The 15,492-nt window shown below is 39.1% G+C and overlaps 1 protein-coding gene across 1 annotated transcript in view; it reads left to right on the forward strand.

The window, feature by feature from the left end:
• Positions 1-640: 640 nt before the first annotated feature.
• WHAMM (WAS protein homolog associated with actin, golgi membranes and microtubules) overlaps positions 641-15,492 on the forward strand; it is a 22,379-nt gene continuing 7,527 nt past the window's right edge. Inside the window, exons 1-8 of the mRNA XM_012656549.1 lie at positions 641-1,432; positions 3,837-4,010; positions 7,049-7,199; positions 8,595-8,764; positions 10,351-10,516; positions 12,825-13,009; positions 14,730-14,816; positions 15,083-15,178. Coding sequence (XP_012512003.1) covers positions 734-1,432; positions 3,837-4,010; positions 7,049-7,199; positions 8,595-8,764; positions 10,351-10,516; positions 12,825-13,009; positions 14,730-14,816; positions 15,083-15,178 — 1,728 coding nt within the window. The 5' untranslated portion in view covers positions 641-733. The remainder of the gene's footprint in view (positions 1,433-3,836; positions 4,011-7,048; positions 7,200-8,594; positions 8,765-10,350; positions 10,517-12,824; positions 13,010-14,729; positions 14,817-15,082; positions 15,179-15,492) is intronic.

The raw sequence follows: 15,492 nt of genomic DNA on the forward strand, positions 1-15,492 counted from the left end.
TCGTTATCTCCTTAAATAGGTCTTCAGTAGCCAGGTGGTCTTATTTAGTCTCTGAGTGCTGGTGTATCTTGAGTTACTTTTCTGGGTCTCACTTTCTTTGTCTCTAAAATGAAGAGTTAGAACATAGATTGTACTTAAACACGCTGTTTGGAAGCTGGGATACTTTGAAGGCAGAGACATCTTTTTGGATTCTCCCTCTACCTGCCCCCTCTCAAATACTGGCATATAGCAGATACTCGACGAAAGCTTGTTGAATTGACGAAATAAATCTGTGGCTCCTACCCAGTGCTTGGCACTTAGAGGCCCTCCATAAATAATTATTGAGTTTAATTTTGTTCGATCTCCCCCAGCACATTTGTGACATTGTTGAGGACAGGAACCATGTATTCAATAGGGCCGTGACAGAAGACAAAATCAGGCGGGTCCCTGTTCTCGAGAAGTTCACAGTTCAGTGTAGGAGGCCAAGACAATAACTCGCCCATTTAACCAGCATTTTCCCAACGTCAGCATGTCCAAAGGTGGGCAAGGTTAGGCAACAGTGGTAATTTCCAGGCGCCGGGCCAGGTCGCGAGATTGATTGCTGAAGGTTCGGTCAGAGGTAGCACTCTTGACCTTTTCATTGGTTATCACTGACCTGCTCTCTATCATTCAACCAATCCCGGACGCCTGCTGGAAGCCTCAAGGCCCGCAGGCAGCCAATCCAAAGTGCGGGGCGGGGCACGGAGGGGCGTCGATGCGGGTCAGAGTCCGGCGGAAAATGTCGCGGTTCGGGCCGTTGTGGGGCGGGGGGTTCGCGGAGGCCTGGCCCGGGCGAGCCGAGCCCTCGGGCCGCTGGCCGCCGGCCGCCATGGAGTACGAGCAGCCCGACAGCCTGGAGGGCTGGGTGCCGGTCCGCGAGGACCTCTTCGCCGAGCCCGAGCGGCACCAGCTGCGCTTCCTGGTGGCCTGGAACGACGCGGAGGGCAAGTTCGCCGTGACCTGTCACGATCGCACGGCGCAGCGGCAGCGGCACAAGGGGAGCCGGCCCGAGCCCGAGCCCGCCGCGCCCCCGCCCAGCTGGGCCGGCCTGCTCTCGGCCGCCGGGCTCCGCGGCGCGCACCGGCAGCTGGCGGCGCTGTGGCCGCCTCTGGAGCACTGCTTCCCGCGGCTGCCGCCGGAGCTGGACGCAGGCGGCGGCGGGGCCTGGCGGGGGCTCGGGCTGTGGGGGCTGGTGTGGCCGGCGCGCGCGGGCCCCGGCGAGGCGGCGCTGCAGGAGCTGTGCCGGCAGCTGGAGCGCTACCTGGGCCAGGCGGCCGACGGCTGCGGCGGCGTCACCGTGCGCGACGCGCTCTTCCCGGCAGAGGGTGGCGCGGCCGACTGCGAGAGCCTGCGCGAGTTCCGGGAGCGGGCCCTGCGCGCGCGGTGGGCCGAGGCGGGCGCGCGGCTGCGCCAGGTACGGCCGGCGGGGCCGCACAAGCCCGCACCGTGGCGTTCGTGCGCTTTTATTATGCTGTGGGCCGTTTCCGAGGGTCTTTCGGTGCTGGGAGAGGTCAGGTTCACAGTCTGACGGGGCAGGGACAGCAGGCGCGCAGAGAGAGCCGCAGGTTCACCGGGACCCTCATCTGTGGGAGAGCGGCTGGGGGCATTAGGCGGGAGCTCGCTGAAGGCCTGGAGAGAGGACGGACTAGTTAGATCAAAGGTTATTCGCAGGCAGGAGCTAGGCTAGGCCAGACCCGTAACCTTTTCCCTGAAGATGCTGGCAGAGCAGGATGTTGCAACGAGAAATGCCAGAAATATTGAAAACAAAACTGAAAAGAGCCCATATTGCCACGTAGGAAATAATAATATGGACTAAATGTGAACAGTTCCAGCTCATGCTTATGAAGGAAGACCAAGAATGGGGATGAAATGTTTTAGAGGATGAAATGGCTTTTGTTTTGTGTTTTAAGTCATCAAGACTTGGTCAGATGGAAAGCCCACAGAAAGTGAGCTTTATTCATTAGTTTCGAATAGCAACCACAGGAGTGTCCTTTTAAGCTTGGAAGAGGTAGCTTGAGAGAGAACAATTTACTATTTGAATGGTAAACTTAGCCTAAAGGAAGGGGGAAGCATAAGTTCACAAAACGGTTGAGGAGAAAATATGGCTTATATACGGATACTCAAAATTTACTAAGGAGAGCCAAGATTTGGTTATTCGTTCTGCAACCTGGACATGTCTGTTTGCTCTTTCTCCTCTAAGCCATTATTAACCTGAATGATATTTTTCTGTGCATTCTTTTGAGAAAGGAGAGGTGTAGGAGAATTCAGCCGCATTTCAAAATTTTAATTATATCCTCTTAAGCTAAATATAGAATGAGCTTTCTAAATTAAAATGGTTTTATAAAAGAAGTTTGTTAGTGGGATCATTTTATACTGTGGGTTTTATGTGTAAATATTTACATACCCACTTCTCATGTGTTGATTTCTCTTTATCATAAGAGGAAACAACAGGGGAGTTTTAGGCCAGTCAGCTTTTGATCTTCAACTTTATCATTTTATATCAGACTTTTGCTTTTTAGACACTTGGTTTCTCACAGAGAAGTGGTTTCTCCTTAAACTCTTAACATTTATATATGATATGTATACAGTAGTTACTATTGGAAAAATGACACTTTTCCCAAATTGAAGTTCATTCTGGGGTCAGGGGTGTTGTAGCACTAATTTAGTTCATACTGTTGAGCTAGCTGTTCACACTAGTGTAGTTTATATGTTTATCTGGAACTTAAATATGGGCAGGGAGAGAGGTTTAAATACAGAATATGCCATATCTTTGGAAGTGTATATAATTTTAATACCTTATATTTAGAATAGAAAAGCAATTGATTCTAGAATTAGACCAATTACTAGTATTGCTAGGATACATAAAGTGAAGCTGAATGTTTTAACTCTGGAATTTTTCTAAATAGTCTAAGAAATAAGGCTGAAAAGCATCAGTTGCCTTAAGTTTACTTTTGCATGTGTGTGTTTTAATTTTGTCCAGCAAACCATTCACTTTTTTCTAACACTAATCATCTGGATAAAACTACAGCTGAAAGTAGATCACTTTATCCTTAAGTAGGACAGAAATAGAAGAATTTAAGAATGTATTGGTTGAAAAAAACAATCTACAGTTACTTGAGTTTATTTCTCTTCTTCTGGGGGTAAGATAATTTCCTATCAAACGAGTTCACCTAGATTATAAACTGTTTATTTTCTACCCTGCATCGGAAGCAGTGCTCAGGAGGGGCTAGAGCCACATGGAGGCTCTGTAAAGGAGTGGAGTCTGGGGGGGCTCGGTGGGAATGTTAACTTGGAGGATTTAAGAGTCAACATGCTGGAGAAGTATTAATGCTCGGAGACAGCTCTATGATGTCTTTATGAGCCTTTAAAAAAGGAGTACAGCCGCACGAAACCTTTACAGTCAGAAAAGTCAAATGAAAAAATACCCACAATCTGTGTTCCAGTAACTGCTGTTAATGTTTGATGACTCTTTTGGGTCCTCTTCTCTGCATACTTAGTACAAAGTTGAGATAAAATTTTGCACTCTGTTTTCTGCCCTATTTAAAAATATAAAAGTTCCCATATTATTAAATAGTCTTCAAAAGCACAGTGCTGAATGACTATAATAATAATATTCTGCCATGGATATATCCATCATTTATTTAAGCATTCTTGTTTTATTGGGCATTTTGTTTGGAGGACATTTTCATATTTAATCATTATTTAAAATTTATGTATTGAAGTTGAGAACTTTGTAGTTTCTTTAATTTTGTTTGGTATGTATGATCTTATAAACAATACTGTCCAGACTTGAGCTTTATTTACATTTTGCCTTCTAGGTTCTTCAAGGACATGGAAAAGCCAACACCATGGTAGCATTAATGAAAATTTATCAAGAGGAAGATGAAGCATACCAGGAATTAGTTACTGCGGCAACCATGTTCTTCCAGTATTTACTGCAGCCATTTAGGGATATGCGAGAAGTTGCAACTTCATGTAAGCTTGATATTTTGGTATGTTTTCTTTATATTTTTTAAATCAGATATATTATTTGTCATATTCTTTCTTTAGTCACGTTTAAGGTTCAGTCTGTGCATTTTGGGTTCACTCTTACATTTAAATATTGAATTTCTGTTTAAAATTGATTAAAAAATGAAGACATTTATGTTGGTCACTCTTAATACCTTAAGATTTCTGCAGATTTTAAAGAGTTAAGCACTTTTTCTGCTGATGAATTGATTTTGATGTGATGTTTATTTACTTCAGCTTGTTTTCCACCTCTAAGGACACATGCACATTTCTTAGAAATAGGATGAAAATTTAAATAGCAGGGCCCTAGATTGTAATTCAGTAATTTAAACTTTAGTAAATACTGTCGTCATTCTTATTTCATTGAGCCATCGAATGACCCAGTGACATTTCTAAATGTCTTTAGAAAAGACATTATTATCATTCTAGCGTTACACACAAATGTAGAGCCAGAGGAGTTGTTAGTAAATATCTTGCCTTGGGTCTCAACACCTAGAATCAGAAGACAGCAGAGTGATCTCTTGATCTCTGTCCTCTGCACCGAGCCATCTTTCCACACATGCTGTCATGACCCCTACAGGTTATTGTACTATAAAAGTGGCATCATGTTTAGCTGAAACTTATGCCACTCTAACCTGTAGATAAAGTTGTCCTGTTCATTATTTTGATAGTCTGTTCTTTGGAAAATCTTCGTCTTATACATATTTTTTCTTTAAGGAACAGCTTTATTGAGATCTCATTCATAGACCATACATTTTAAAGTATGCGATTCAGTGGTTTTTAGTATATTTAGAATCGTGCAACCATCATTACCTAATTCTAGGATATTTTTACCCCAAAAAGAAACCCCATACCCATTAGTAGTCATTCCCCATAACCCTAGGCAGCCACCAGTCTACTTTCTGTGCAGATTTCCCTACTGTGGACGTTGATATAAGTGGAATCATTCAATATATGGTCCTTTGTAACTGGCTCCCTTCTCTTAGCACAGTGTTTTCAAGGTTCATCCATGCTCTAGTATCAGGACTTCATTTCTTTTTATTGCTGAATAATATTCAATATACATAACACTACATTTTGCTTATTCATTTATCAGTTGATGAAAATTTAGGTTGTTTCCCCTTTTGGCTATTATGAATGATGCTGTTACGAACATTTGTTTCAAAGTTCCTGTGTAGACACAGGTTTTCATTTCTCTTGTGTATGTACTGATGAGTAGAACTGCTGAGTCATACGATGATTCAACGTTTAACCTTTTGAAGAACTGCCAGACTTTTCCAAAGCAAGTGTACCACTTTACATTCCCAAAAGTAGTAAGTGAGGTTCCAATTTGTCCACATCATCATCACACTTGTTATTGTCTGTTTTTTTGGGTACAACCATCCTAGAGGGCGTGAAGTGGGATCTCATTGTGGTTTTGGTTTGTATTTCCTTGCAGCTAACCTGTACATATTCTTATGTTACTGAATCATACTTTATGGAATAAAAATTGGATGCTGGATGACATAGTAGCATTAAGGTTGGTGCAAAAGTAATTGTGGTTTTGGACTGTGAATTTTAAATCATCATAACTGGGCTCAAACATATCTTTATTAATCAAAATAGGAACCATTACAATCAACACATTTCGCCAACGAGAAATAAGTTTGTTTATTCCTGTAGCATAAAAATCCATGCTTCAGGATTCCATGAACTCTTGGAAAGCATTTTCTGCATCCTGCTAGTTGTGGAAGTGTTTTCCTTGCAAAAAGTTGTGGAGATGATCGAAGGAGTGGTGGTCAGTTGGCGAGAGGTCAGGCGAATATGACGGATGAGGCAAAACTTGCGATGGCCGCCCACTGTGTTCCTCATCTTCGAGGCTCTCGTCTCCTTCGCAAAACTTCTTGAACCACCACTGCACTGTACGTTCGTTAGCAGTTTCTGGGCCACATGCGTTGTTCATGTTATGAGTTGTCTCCACTGCTTTATGACCCATTTTAATCTAATAAGAAATTCGCTTGAATTTGCTTTTTGTCCAACATCATTTCCATAGTCTAAAATAAATATAAACAGCAAGTAATAAGTCATTAGCAAAAAAACATAAAGTAAGAAATGTGCATTAAAATGATGTGTAACATAACCACATTTATTTAAGAATGTATTACAGTATCAAATGGCAAGTTTCAACAATGCTAAAACAGCAATTACTTCTGCACCAACCTAATCCACGTCTTAGTTCAGGCTGTTATAACAAAGTACCGTAGACTAGACGACTTATAAACAACAGAAATTTTTTTCTCACAGTTCTAGAGGCTCGGAAGCTCAAGATCAAGGTGTCAGCAGATCTAGTGTCTGGTGAGGGGCAGCTTCTTAATTTGTAGATGACTATCTTGCTGTGTCCTCACGTGAAGAGCAGAGAGAGAGACCCTGTGTCTCCTCTTTTTATAAGGGCATTCATCCCATTCTTGACCTAATTACTTCCCCAAGGTCCCATCTCTAAATATCATCACATTGGGGATTTAGGCTTCAACTTAATGGATTTTGGGGGTGACAAACACATCCAGTCCGTGCCAATACATGTCATAATCATGAATATACAGATTTTACTATCTTTTAGGTGGCTGTATTACTTTTGCCCTTCAGAAAAGAACCAAAGTATTGAAAAGCTTCTTGTCATATCCCTAAAATAAACCATAGCAGCAGTTAACACCTGAGTGCTGTGTACCAGGCCCAATGCCGAGTTCTTAACAACACAGATTTCATTTAAACAATTGTTTGTTACTATTAATAGAGAGAAACATAACTTGACAGCATTCCTCTCTAGAAAGTTATTATAGGCATGCAAAGATAAGGCTTTTTTCTTCTGAGTGGTGCCCAGCTTATGGCCTTATTCATACTCAGTAAGGGATTGCTAAATGAATGAAAATTTAATTGACTAATAAAAGTAGTAAAAATAATCCATGTGACCAATTTCCTTTCAGTTTCCTAACAGTTTTACATTACTGTTATCTCTTACTAAGACAATTTTCCCTTCTTTCTGTAGAAGTCCTTGGATGAGGATGACCTGGGTCCTAGAAGGATAGCTGTCCTGCAGAAGGAAGCCGAAGAATGGACCAGACGGGCTGAAGAAGCTGTTGTCTCTATTCAGGATATCACAGTGAATTATTTTAAGGAAACAGTAAAAGCATTAGCAGGTGATATTAAAAAATGCTATACTGAGATAAATACAATTTTCATTTTATTCAAAAACCATTTGAATGCCTCTTAAGCATCAGGTACTCTATAGGTGCTGGGAATTCAATGCATGGATAAGCATAAGCAGACACTGTACAGTCTGGTGAGAGGGGAGAAATCGTATATATTCATTTAAGCACATGGAAAATGGCAGTGGCAATAAGTAACACAAAGAAGAGAAACGTGGGGCTCCGAGAGCGTGTGAGAAAGAAACTGGACTCCATCAGGGTGGTTACTAAATTATAAAGGCCTCTGAGAAGTGGAGCTTGCCCTAATATCTGAAGGGTAAATGGAAGTTGAAGGCAAAAAAATTGAGGGAAGAGTGTTCCAGGCAGAAGAAATAGCATTTGCAAAAGTCCTCTGGCTTGAGGGAACTTGGTCAATATGAGGAACTTAAAACCCACGGGGCTGGATTGCAGAGAATGTGGTATGAGGGAGAACACTGGCAAGACAGGCAGGGGTGAGACCGTGTAGGGCCTGTGGGCTGGGTGAAGGGCTTTTTTCTAATCTTAAATCACTGTCATTAACAGCCCCAGATAGGAAACACCTGAACGTCTGTCAATCAGTTTAAGTTACGGGATATTCATAAAAGATAAAACTATGTGGCTGTTGAGCATGATGCTCTATATCTTTTTTTTTTTTTTTGAGACAGAGTCTCACTGTGTTTCCCGGGCTAGAATGAGTGCCGTGGCGTCAGCCTAGCTCACAGCAACCTCAAACTCCTGGACTCAAGCGATCCTCCTGCCTCAGCCTCCCGAGTAGCTGGGACTACAGACATGCACCACCATGCCCGGCTAATTTTTTCTATATATTTTTAGTTGTCCAACTAATTTCTTTCTATTTTTAGTAGAGACGGGGTCTCGCTCTTGCTCAGGCTGGTTTCGAACTCCTGAGCTCAAACAATCCGCCCGCCTCGGCCTCCCAGAGAGCTAGGATTACAGGCGTGAGCCACCACGCCCGGCCTCTATATCTTTTTTCTTAATGAAGAGTTTCTAGTAGGCAAATAAGATCTAGAGCAGAATGATGATCGTAGGTTTTTTGGTCCAACTACCCATGTAGTCTGTCTAGCTAGACATAGAAACAATCTGGAAGTATATGCACCAAAATGTAAGAAGCAATTGCCTCAACTAGGTGAGATCATGATTTATTATCTTTTTAGAAATGGAGTACCTAAGATTTTATATCAGTGACCCTGTGTTATTTTTGTAATAATAAAAAAATTATTGAAATAAAAGTTCTTTTAAAAAGGATGTTTTATAGGCAATATGGGAGGCAATAAAGGATTAGCTCATGATAAATTTTCCCCTTTTTAATGAGTTGTAATTATATTTTATTTTATTAATTAAATTCATCAGGAATGCAGAAACAAATGGAACAGGATGGGAAGAGGTTTGGCCAGGCTGCCTGGGCCACAGCATGTCCCAGGTTAGAAAAGCTTAAGCTAATGCTAGCTCGAGAGACTCTGCAACTCATGCGAGCCATGGAGTTGTGTTTAAATCACAAAAGAGCTGAAGTTCAAAGAAAGGTAAGACAAAGATAAATGTAACTGTGTTTTAAAAATATACTTTTATTTTAGATAGCACTCTTGCCAGGCATTGTTAAAGAGCTTCCTTTCTTTACTTATTCTAACACCATCTTCTAGTATGGCGGTCCCCAAGGTTTTTTGCACCAGGGACTGGTTTCATGGAAGACAGTTTTTCCACATACAGGGGGATGGGGGGGTGATTCAAGATGATTCAAGCATATTACATTTTATTGTGCACTTTATTTCTATTATTATTACATTGCCACTTGCCACTCACTGATGGGGTTTTGATATGAGTCTGCAAGCAATTGATTTATGATGGTCTCTGTGCAGTCAAACCTCTCTGCTAATGATAATCTGTATTTGCAGCCGCTCCCCAGCACTAGCATCACTGCCTCAGCTCCACCTCAGATCATCAGACATTAGATTCTCACAAGGAGCACAAAACCTAGATCCCTTGCATGCGCAGTTTACAGTAGGGTTCAAGCTCCTGTAAGAATCTAATGCCTCTGCTCATCTGACAGGAGGCGGAGCTCAGGTGGTGATGCGAGCGAGGGGGAGTGGCTGTAAATACAGATGACGTTTCACTGGCTCACCTGCTGCTCACCTCCTGCTGTGCGGCCCTGTTCCTAACAGGCCATGGACCTGTACTGGTCTACTGCCTGGGGGTTGGGGACCGTAGTTCTAGTAGATAAGAATCTAAAGACTATGAAATTTTGGCCATAAAGTTTCCCTTTGGTCAAAATGTTTTTGAAGTGTTATATTGTAGGATTCACTATATCATAACACTGAGGTCAGTATTGAAGTGGGTAATATATTAATACTTTAAAATCAATCCAGCAATGTTTTCAGTATGTTAGAATAATCAAAAAGATGCTTCATCCTAGATTCATAGTCATTTTAATTTTTTGTAATATGATTTTAAATTAGAAAACATTATAAATACCTGTCTTCGTTGGCTCTGGCTGCTATAACAAAATACCATAGATTGGGTGGCTTCAATAGATATTTATTTCTTATGGTTCTGGAGGCTGGGAAGTCCAGGATCAAGGTGCCTGCAGCTTCAGTGTCTGGTGAGGGCTCTTTTCCTGGGTTGTAGATAGTTGCCTTCTTGTGTGGTCATGTGACCTTTCCTTGGTGTGTGTGCATGGAGACAGAGCCATCCCACTGCTTCTCTTCTTGTAAGGGTGCTAATCCCATCATGAGAACACTACCCTCTTGACATAATCCAAACCTGATCACCTGACAAGGCTCCACCTCCAAATACCATCACATTGGGAGTTACAGCTTCAAGATAGGAATTTTGGGGAGGACACAAACATTCAGGTCATAATAATACCTTATTGCCATTTGTTATTCTCAAAACCTAAATGTTTTTATATGTTTCAAGGATGAGATAAAGCATTTGTAATGAACATGGAATAAGGCATTTTTGTCTCACTAGAAGAAGTGGAAAAGTGTTTCTTGCCTATTTGCTTTTTTATATTTAGTAATGAGCAAGGAATAGAAAATAGCTAGAATGCTTCTAATGCTTGCTTTTTAATATACTAATTATTTTAACTTATTCTTTTTTCCATGTGAACAAGATGGAAGATCTTCCAAGAGAAGAAAAAAATATAGATGTTGTAGATGAATTGGAAATACAATTTTATGAAATTCAATTAGAACTATTTGAGGTTAAATTTGAGATATTAAAAAATGAAGAAATACTGCTTATTACACAGTTGGACTCTATTAAAAGACTTATGAAAGGTAACATTTATATTTAAATGTATACATTAAAATGTTTAAATTACACATAAGGAAATACAGACCATTATTATCAGTCACTTCTTGTAAGTTATGTATAACATCTACTGAAATTTCCTAAATAAAGCTTCCCTTCAGTATTTTTATTATTTAAATAATATATTCATTGTTAACACAGCAAAACAAAGAAAGAAAAACTATTATCCCAATCCCATCATCTGGAGATACTTAGTGTTAATGATTTGTTTTATAACTTTGTAGCCTTTTTTATACACTGAATAAATAAATTTTTTAGCCAAAACTACATATTCTGTTCAGTAACCTCCTTTTCATTTAATGTATAATAATCATCTTTCTGTTTCAGTAAGTAATAAAAACATCAAAATTTTAATGGCTGCATAGTATTCTATTATATGGATATATCGTGATTTTCAGTTTTTTGCAGTTTTGAATGGCAGTATAGTGGAGAACTTTCCTTTACACGTCTTTTGACAGATTATTTCCTTGGAATAAATTTCTAAAGGTGGAATTACTGGGGCAAGGGCAATGTATAGTTTACATTTTGATATGTATCTGTTAACACTACAACAATTATTTGAGATACATTTTTTTCTCACCCCTATATTTTCTATTTTCTAAATTTCATACTACATAATGGCCCTCTAAGGTTGCACAAAATGAAATTTGCATCAGGCAAGTATGAGTGTATATGTTTTCCCATACTCATGCCATTTAAAAAAAATTTTTGCTTACTTGACATAAAAAAATGACATCTAATTTTTAGTTATTACAAGTGATACTGAACACATTTTGTAGGTTTACTGACTATTTGCATTTATTTCATGAACTCCCTATTCGTGGTCTTGGCCCATTCTTAGAATATTTCTTTTCCATATTAAGGATATTACTCTATTGTCTGGCATATGTTGCAAATAATTTTTCCCTGTCATTTGCTTTTTCTTGCCTTGCAGAAATATTTAATTTTTATGAAGTCACATTTATCAATCTTTTCCCCCCGGGTTTCTGCTTTCGGTGTTATGCCTGGCAAAGTTTTCCTCCTCCCCAAATTAATATATATTTACATTTTATTTTAGTGTTTTTATGATTTTGCTTTTTTAAAACTTAATTTTTTAACCTAGTTGAAATTTAATTTTGACTCCGGTAGAGACTGAACTCCCCCCCAAATTATTGGCAGTCCCAATCACCGATTTGAAAAACATTAACTTTGATCTGTTTCTGAGTTGTGATCCTTCATTGATTTGTGAGTGGCTTCTGGTGCTGGCTCCATACTGCTCTTATTACTATGCCGTGGAAGCACATTTTAGTGTCTGCACTTCTCCACAAGTTTTCTGACTATTCTCACTCCTTTATTCTTCCAGATGAACTTTAGAATCGAGTTCAAAACAAACAAAAAACTCGTTGGAATTTTTGGGATTGTGCTTAAAATTAGAGATTACTTTGGGGAGAATTGTCATCTTTGCAATTTTGAATCTTCCCACCCAAGAACGTGGTATGTCTCTCCATTTATTTAAATCTTTTGTTTCCCCTAAAGTTCCTCCAAATTTAATAATTTTCTTCATATAGATCCTGAACATTTAGTTTAATCCTAGGTATTCAAAATTTTTTTGCGGTAGTTTCATGTTGTAAGCATTTTCCATATTTAGGGGAAAAGTCTATTTTAAAAAAGTTAATCTGAAAGTATGCACACTAAATTGTTCATAATGTCTTCCTCTGGGAATGGAATTCAGAAAATTTGGGGAAGGAGGTAGAAAATTTCACTTTTTTATTTTATGTACTTCTGTAGGGTTTGAATTTGTTACAAAAAGCATATTTTTAAAAAAAATCAGTATGTAATCAAGATTAAATATCATTAAGGCACCTTAATGAAATACTGCTGGTAGAATATAAATTGCCTTTCTGGAGGGCAATTTGGCAATGGATACCAAGAGCTTTAAATATTTATCTGCTAAGAATGTAATAAAAAATATACACAAAAATTTATACATAGAGATGTTTATCATGGTGAAATGAATGATGGAACATTGGAGCAGTCTAACAATAGCAAATGCTTAAATTAGAGAATACTATGTGGCCATTAAAATTATATTTCCATCACATGGAAAATGTTCTTAGAACTTCGTTGATATGTGTAGCTATAAAAGTAGTACGTGCATATCTATGTACGTAAATGTTAATAGTGGTTCTCCCTGAGCAGTAGGATTACAAGTGATTTTTACTTATGTTAAAAAAAATGTTATGCATTATTTTCTATAATAAAACACGTTTTAAAAAATCATTAAAACATTTTTAGAGAAACAGGATGAAGTTGTCTATTATGATCCATGTGAAAGCCCGGAGGAACTTAAAGTCATTGAGTGTGTAGGGGGGCTGCAGGAGAAGAATTCCCAGGTGCAAGAGCTCAGCCAGCGGTGTCAGCAGCTGGAGTCTAAACGGGGCCGGATCTGTGCCAAAAGAGCCTATCTCAGGAACAGAAAAGTAGGTGTGCCCAGAGCAGCTTTTGTTTCTTTCCTCTTCTGGGGATTTCTTCTTTTGTGAAAGCTAAAGGGGGTATTGAAAATAAAGTTTTACCAACACAGTGATTATTTTTTTGAATGTTTATGTACATATCAGTGGCTACAGTTAAAATACATTTAAAATGTTCTTCTTAAAAGGATTATTTGTTTCTTTTGGGATTTAAGCATTTACCCAAATCTCTAGATTTTAATTAATTCATTTAATAACTATCTGTTGAATGCCCACTGCATACACAGATGCTTTTAAAATCACAATAGGTAGAAACTCTAATAATCAAATACAGCAAGCAAATTCTAAAATATATTTTATTATAAATTGATTACACTCATTTCAGATTATATTTGGTGAGTGATTTTTTCTTAATTTTTTAAACTCCATGAATACATAAAAGATAATACACTAAGAAATTTAATTATTTCTAACAGTAAAGAAAGCACCTGTATTTCATTTGTATCCAGACTTTTATATGTATTTACTTCTATTTCTTATACTTTCTTATTAGAATTAGGAAAACATGAAGATTGTGACTTTTGTAGCTTACAAAAACATTTATTACTCTTTCATGCAAATATAAATGCTTTTTTTTAATACTTCATTAGGATAATATTCTTTGCACTGTCCGTATTTAAGTATTGGAGCTTCTGGATTTAGGAACTGTTCTTCAGATGATTAAAAGACAGACAGGCATCTGGCCTTTCCTCCACGTTTCAGAAAACCTGTGAGCCCTGGGAGAAGTCTCCTTCGGCACTGCCAGGGCACTGCACGACCTTGGCCAGAGGAAGGGATGCCTCCACCTCTTGGGTGGGATAGCTGTGCCTTCTCTTATCCAGACTTGGAGTATTAACCTTCACCCTCCAGATGTAATCCCTCCCCGTTCCCCAGTCAGGGGAGCTCTTGCCACTTAATTCTGCAAATATTAGAATTTGGAAGGCACTGGGTTAATAGAAGGGTAGTTGAGGTCAGGCTTCGGAATCTAACTTGGGTTCAAATCACAGTTTGGCCACTTGGTAACCATATGACTGTAGGCAAATTACTTAAATCTCTTTTGAGCTCAGGTTTCCCATCTGTGAAAGAGGATAATAATGGTAATAATACAATCTCATGGCTGATAGAATAAAATGCCATAAGCATGTAAAGTTCTTGGCATTGAGGCTAGGACCTAAAACATACTAAACAATGTTAGTATTATCACTGTATTATTTTCTACAGATATTAAGGGTTTTATACATATAACACATATAGATATAATGAGTGCTTAAGCCTAGGTGAAATATAGTTTTTAACATAATTTTTCAGATGTTTGTAGGTTGACTATGCTTTTGTAGTTATGTTTGGAAATATTTATAACATTATAAGGAAATGTGTTTAAAACAACCCTTTTAAAACAGATTGTTAGGACACGCCTCATTTAAGAATGGGGGACTGCCTGTACGTTCTCTCATGGGTGGCTCACGTTTTCATCTCTCAGAGCACTTTGCTGGGAACAGGCTATTCCTGTAAGCAGCCAGTCAACTCTTGTCCCCCGACTGTGGAGAAGGCGGTACCACTGAGCCACACCAGAAACTAGTATTAACGAATGCCTTACACTGCAGCCCAAATGCAGTGCTGTTTTCTTTTAACTTTTTATGCTATACCGTGGTAATACTAAAAACCACATAGGTGATTTGTGCTATTCCACCAGGATCAATGCAAGGAAAATCATCGGCTCAGATTGCAACAGGCTGAAGAAAGTGTACGATGTTTTCATCAGCATCACAGTATTCAGATGGTAAGCTGCTGAAGGAAAATGTTTTATGTTTGCATCACATAATGTGACACCTAAACCTATGTCTAAACTGGTGGAAATTGGAGTCCCACTGCCTTGGACCTGCAGCCTACAGCCTCCCTCCTCCAGCCCTGCAGCCTGGGTGCAGACTTGGGGCGAGTGGTGGTGTGTTCCGGCCCTTTCCTTGTCAAGACATATTTTGATTATATATTAAGACATATTTTTTGTAATTTTGAGCAATTTACAAATACATGTTTGCTTAAATATAGAAAAGAGACAAGATAAAAGAAGAGGAGCAAAAGAAAAAAGAATGGATAAATCAAGAACGCCAAAAAACACTCCAACGATTGAGAGCATTTAAAGAGGTATGTTCTGGAAATAATCACCTCACCTACATTTTCTGGGGAAATGAATGAAGATTACCCAGGCTAGGAGGAAAGTATAAAGTATTAAGAACAGATAATTCAGAACATGAAACATTTCAAAAATACCATTATTTGTGGTATAGCAATAAAAACAAAAAATTTAGATTACCACTGTGTTTCAAAAACAATGAAATAAAACAACTGCCGTTTTTGACATGAGAACACATTTGGGTCCCTGCTCTTCCCTCCTCACTGAGTGGTACTGACCGTGTCCACCGTGGTTCAGACCAGCAGGGAAAACTGAAAATAGTCAA

The sequence above is a fragment of the Propithecus coquereli genome, unplaced genomic scaffold (assembly GCF_000956105.1).
Source record: "Propithecus coquereli isolate 6110/MARCELLA unplaced genomic scaffold, Pcoq_1.0 Scaffold507, whole genome shotgun sequence".
Taxonomy (NCBI): Eukaryota; Metazoa; Chordata; class Mammalia; order Primates; family Indriidae; genus Propithecus; species Propithecus coquereli.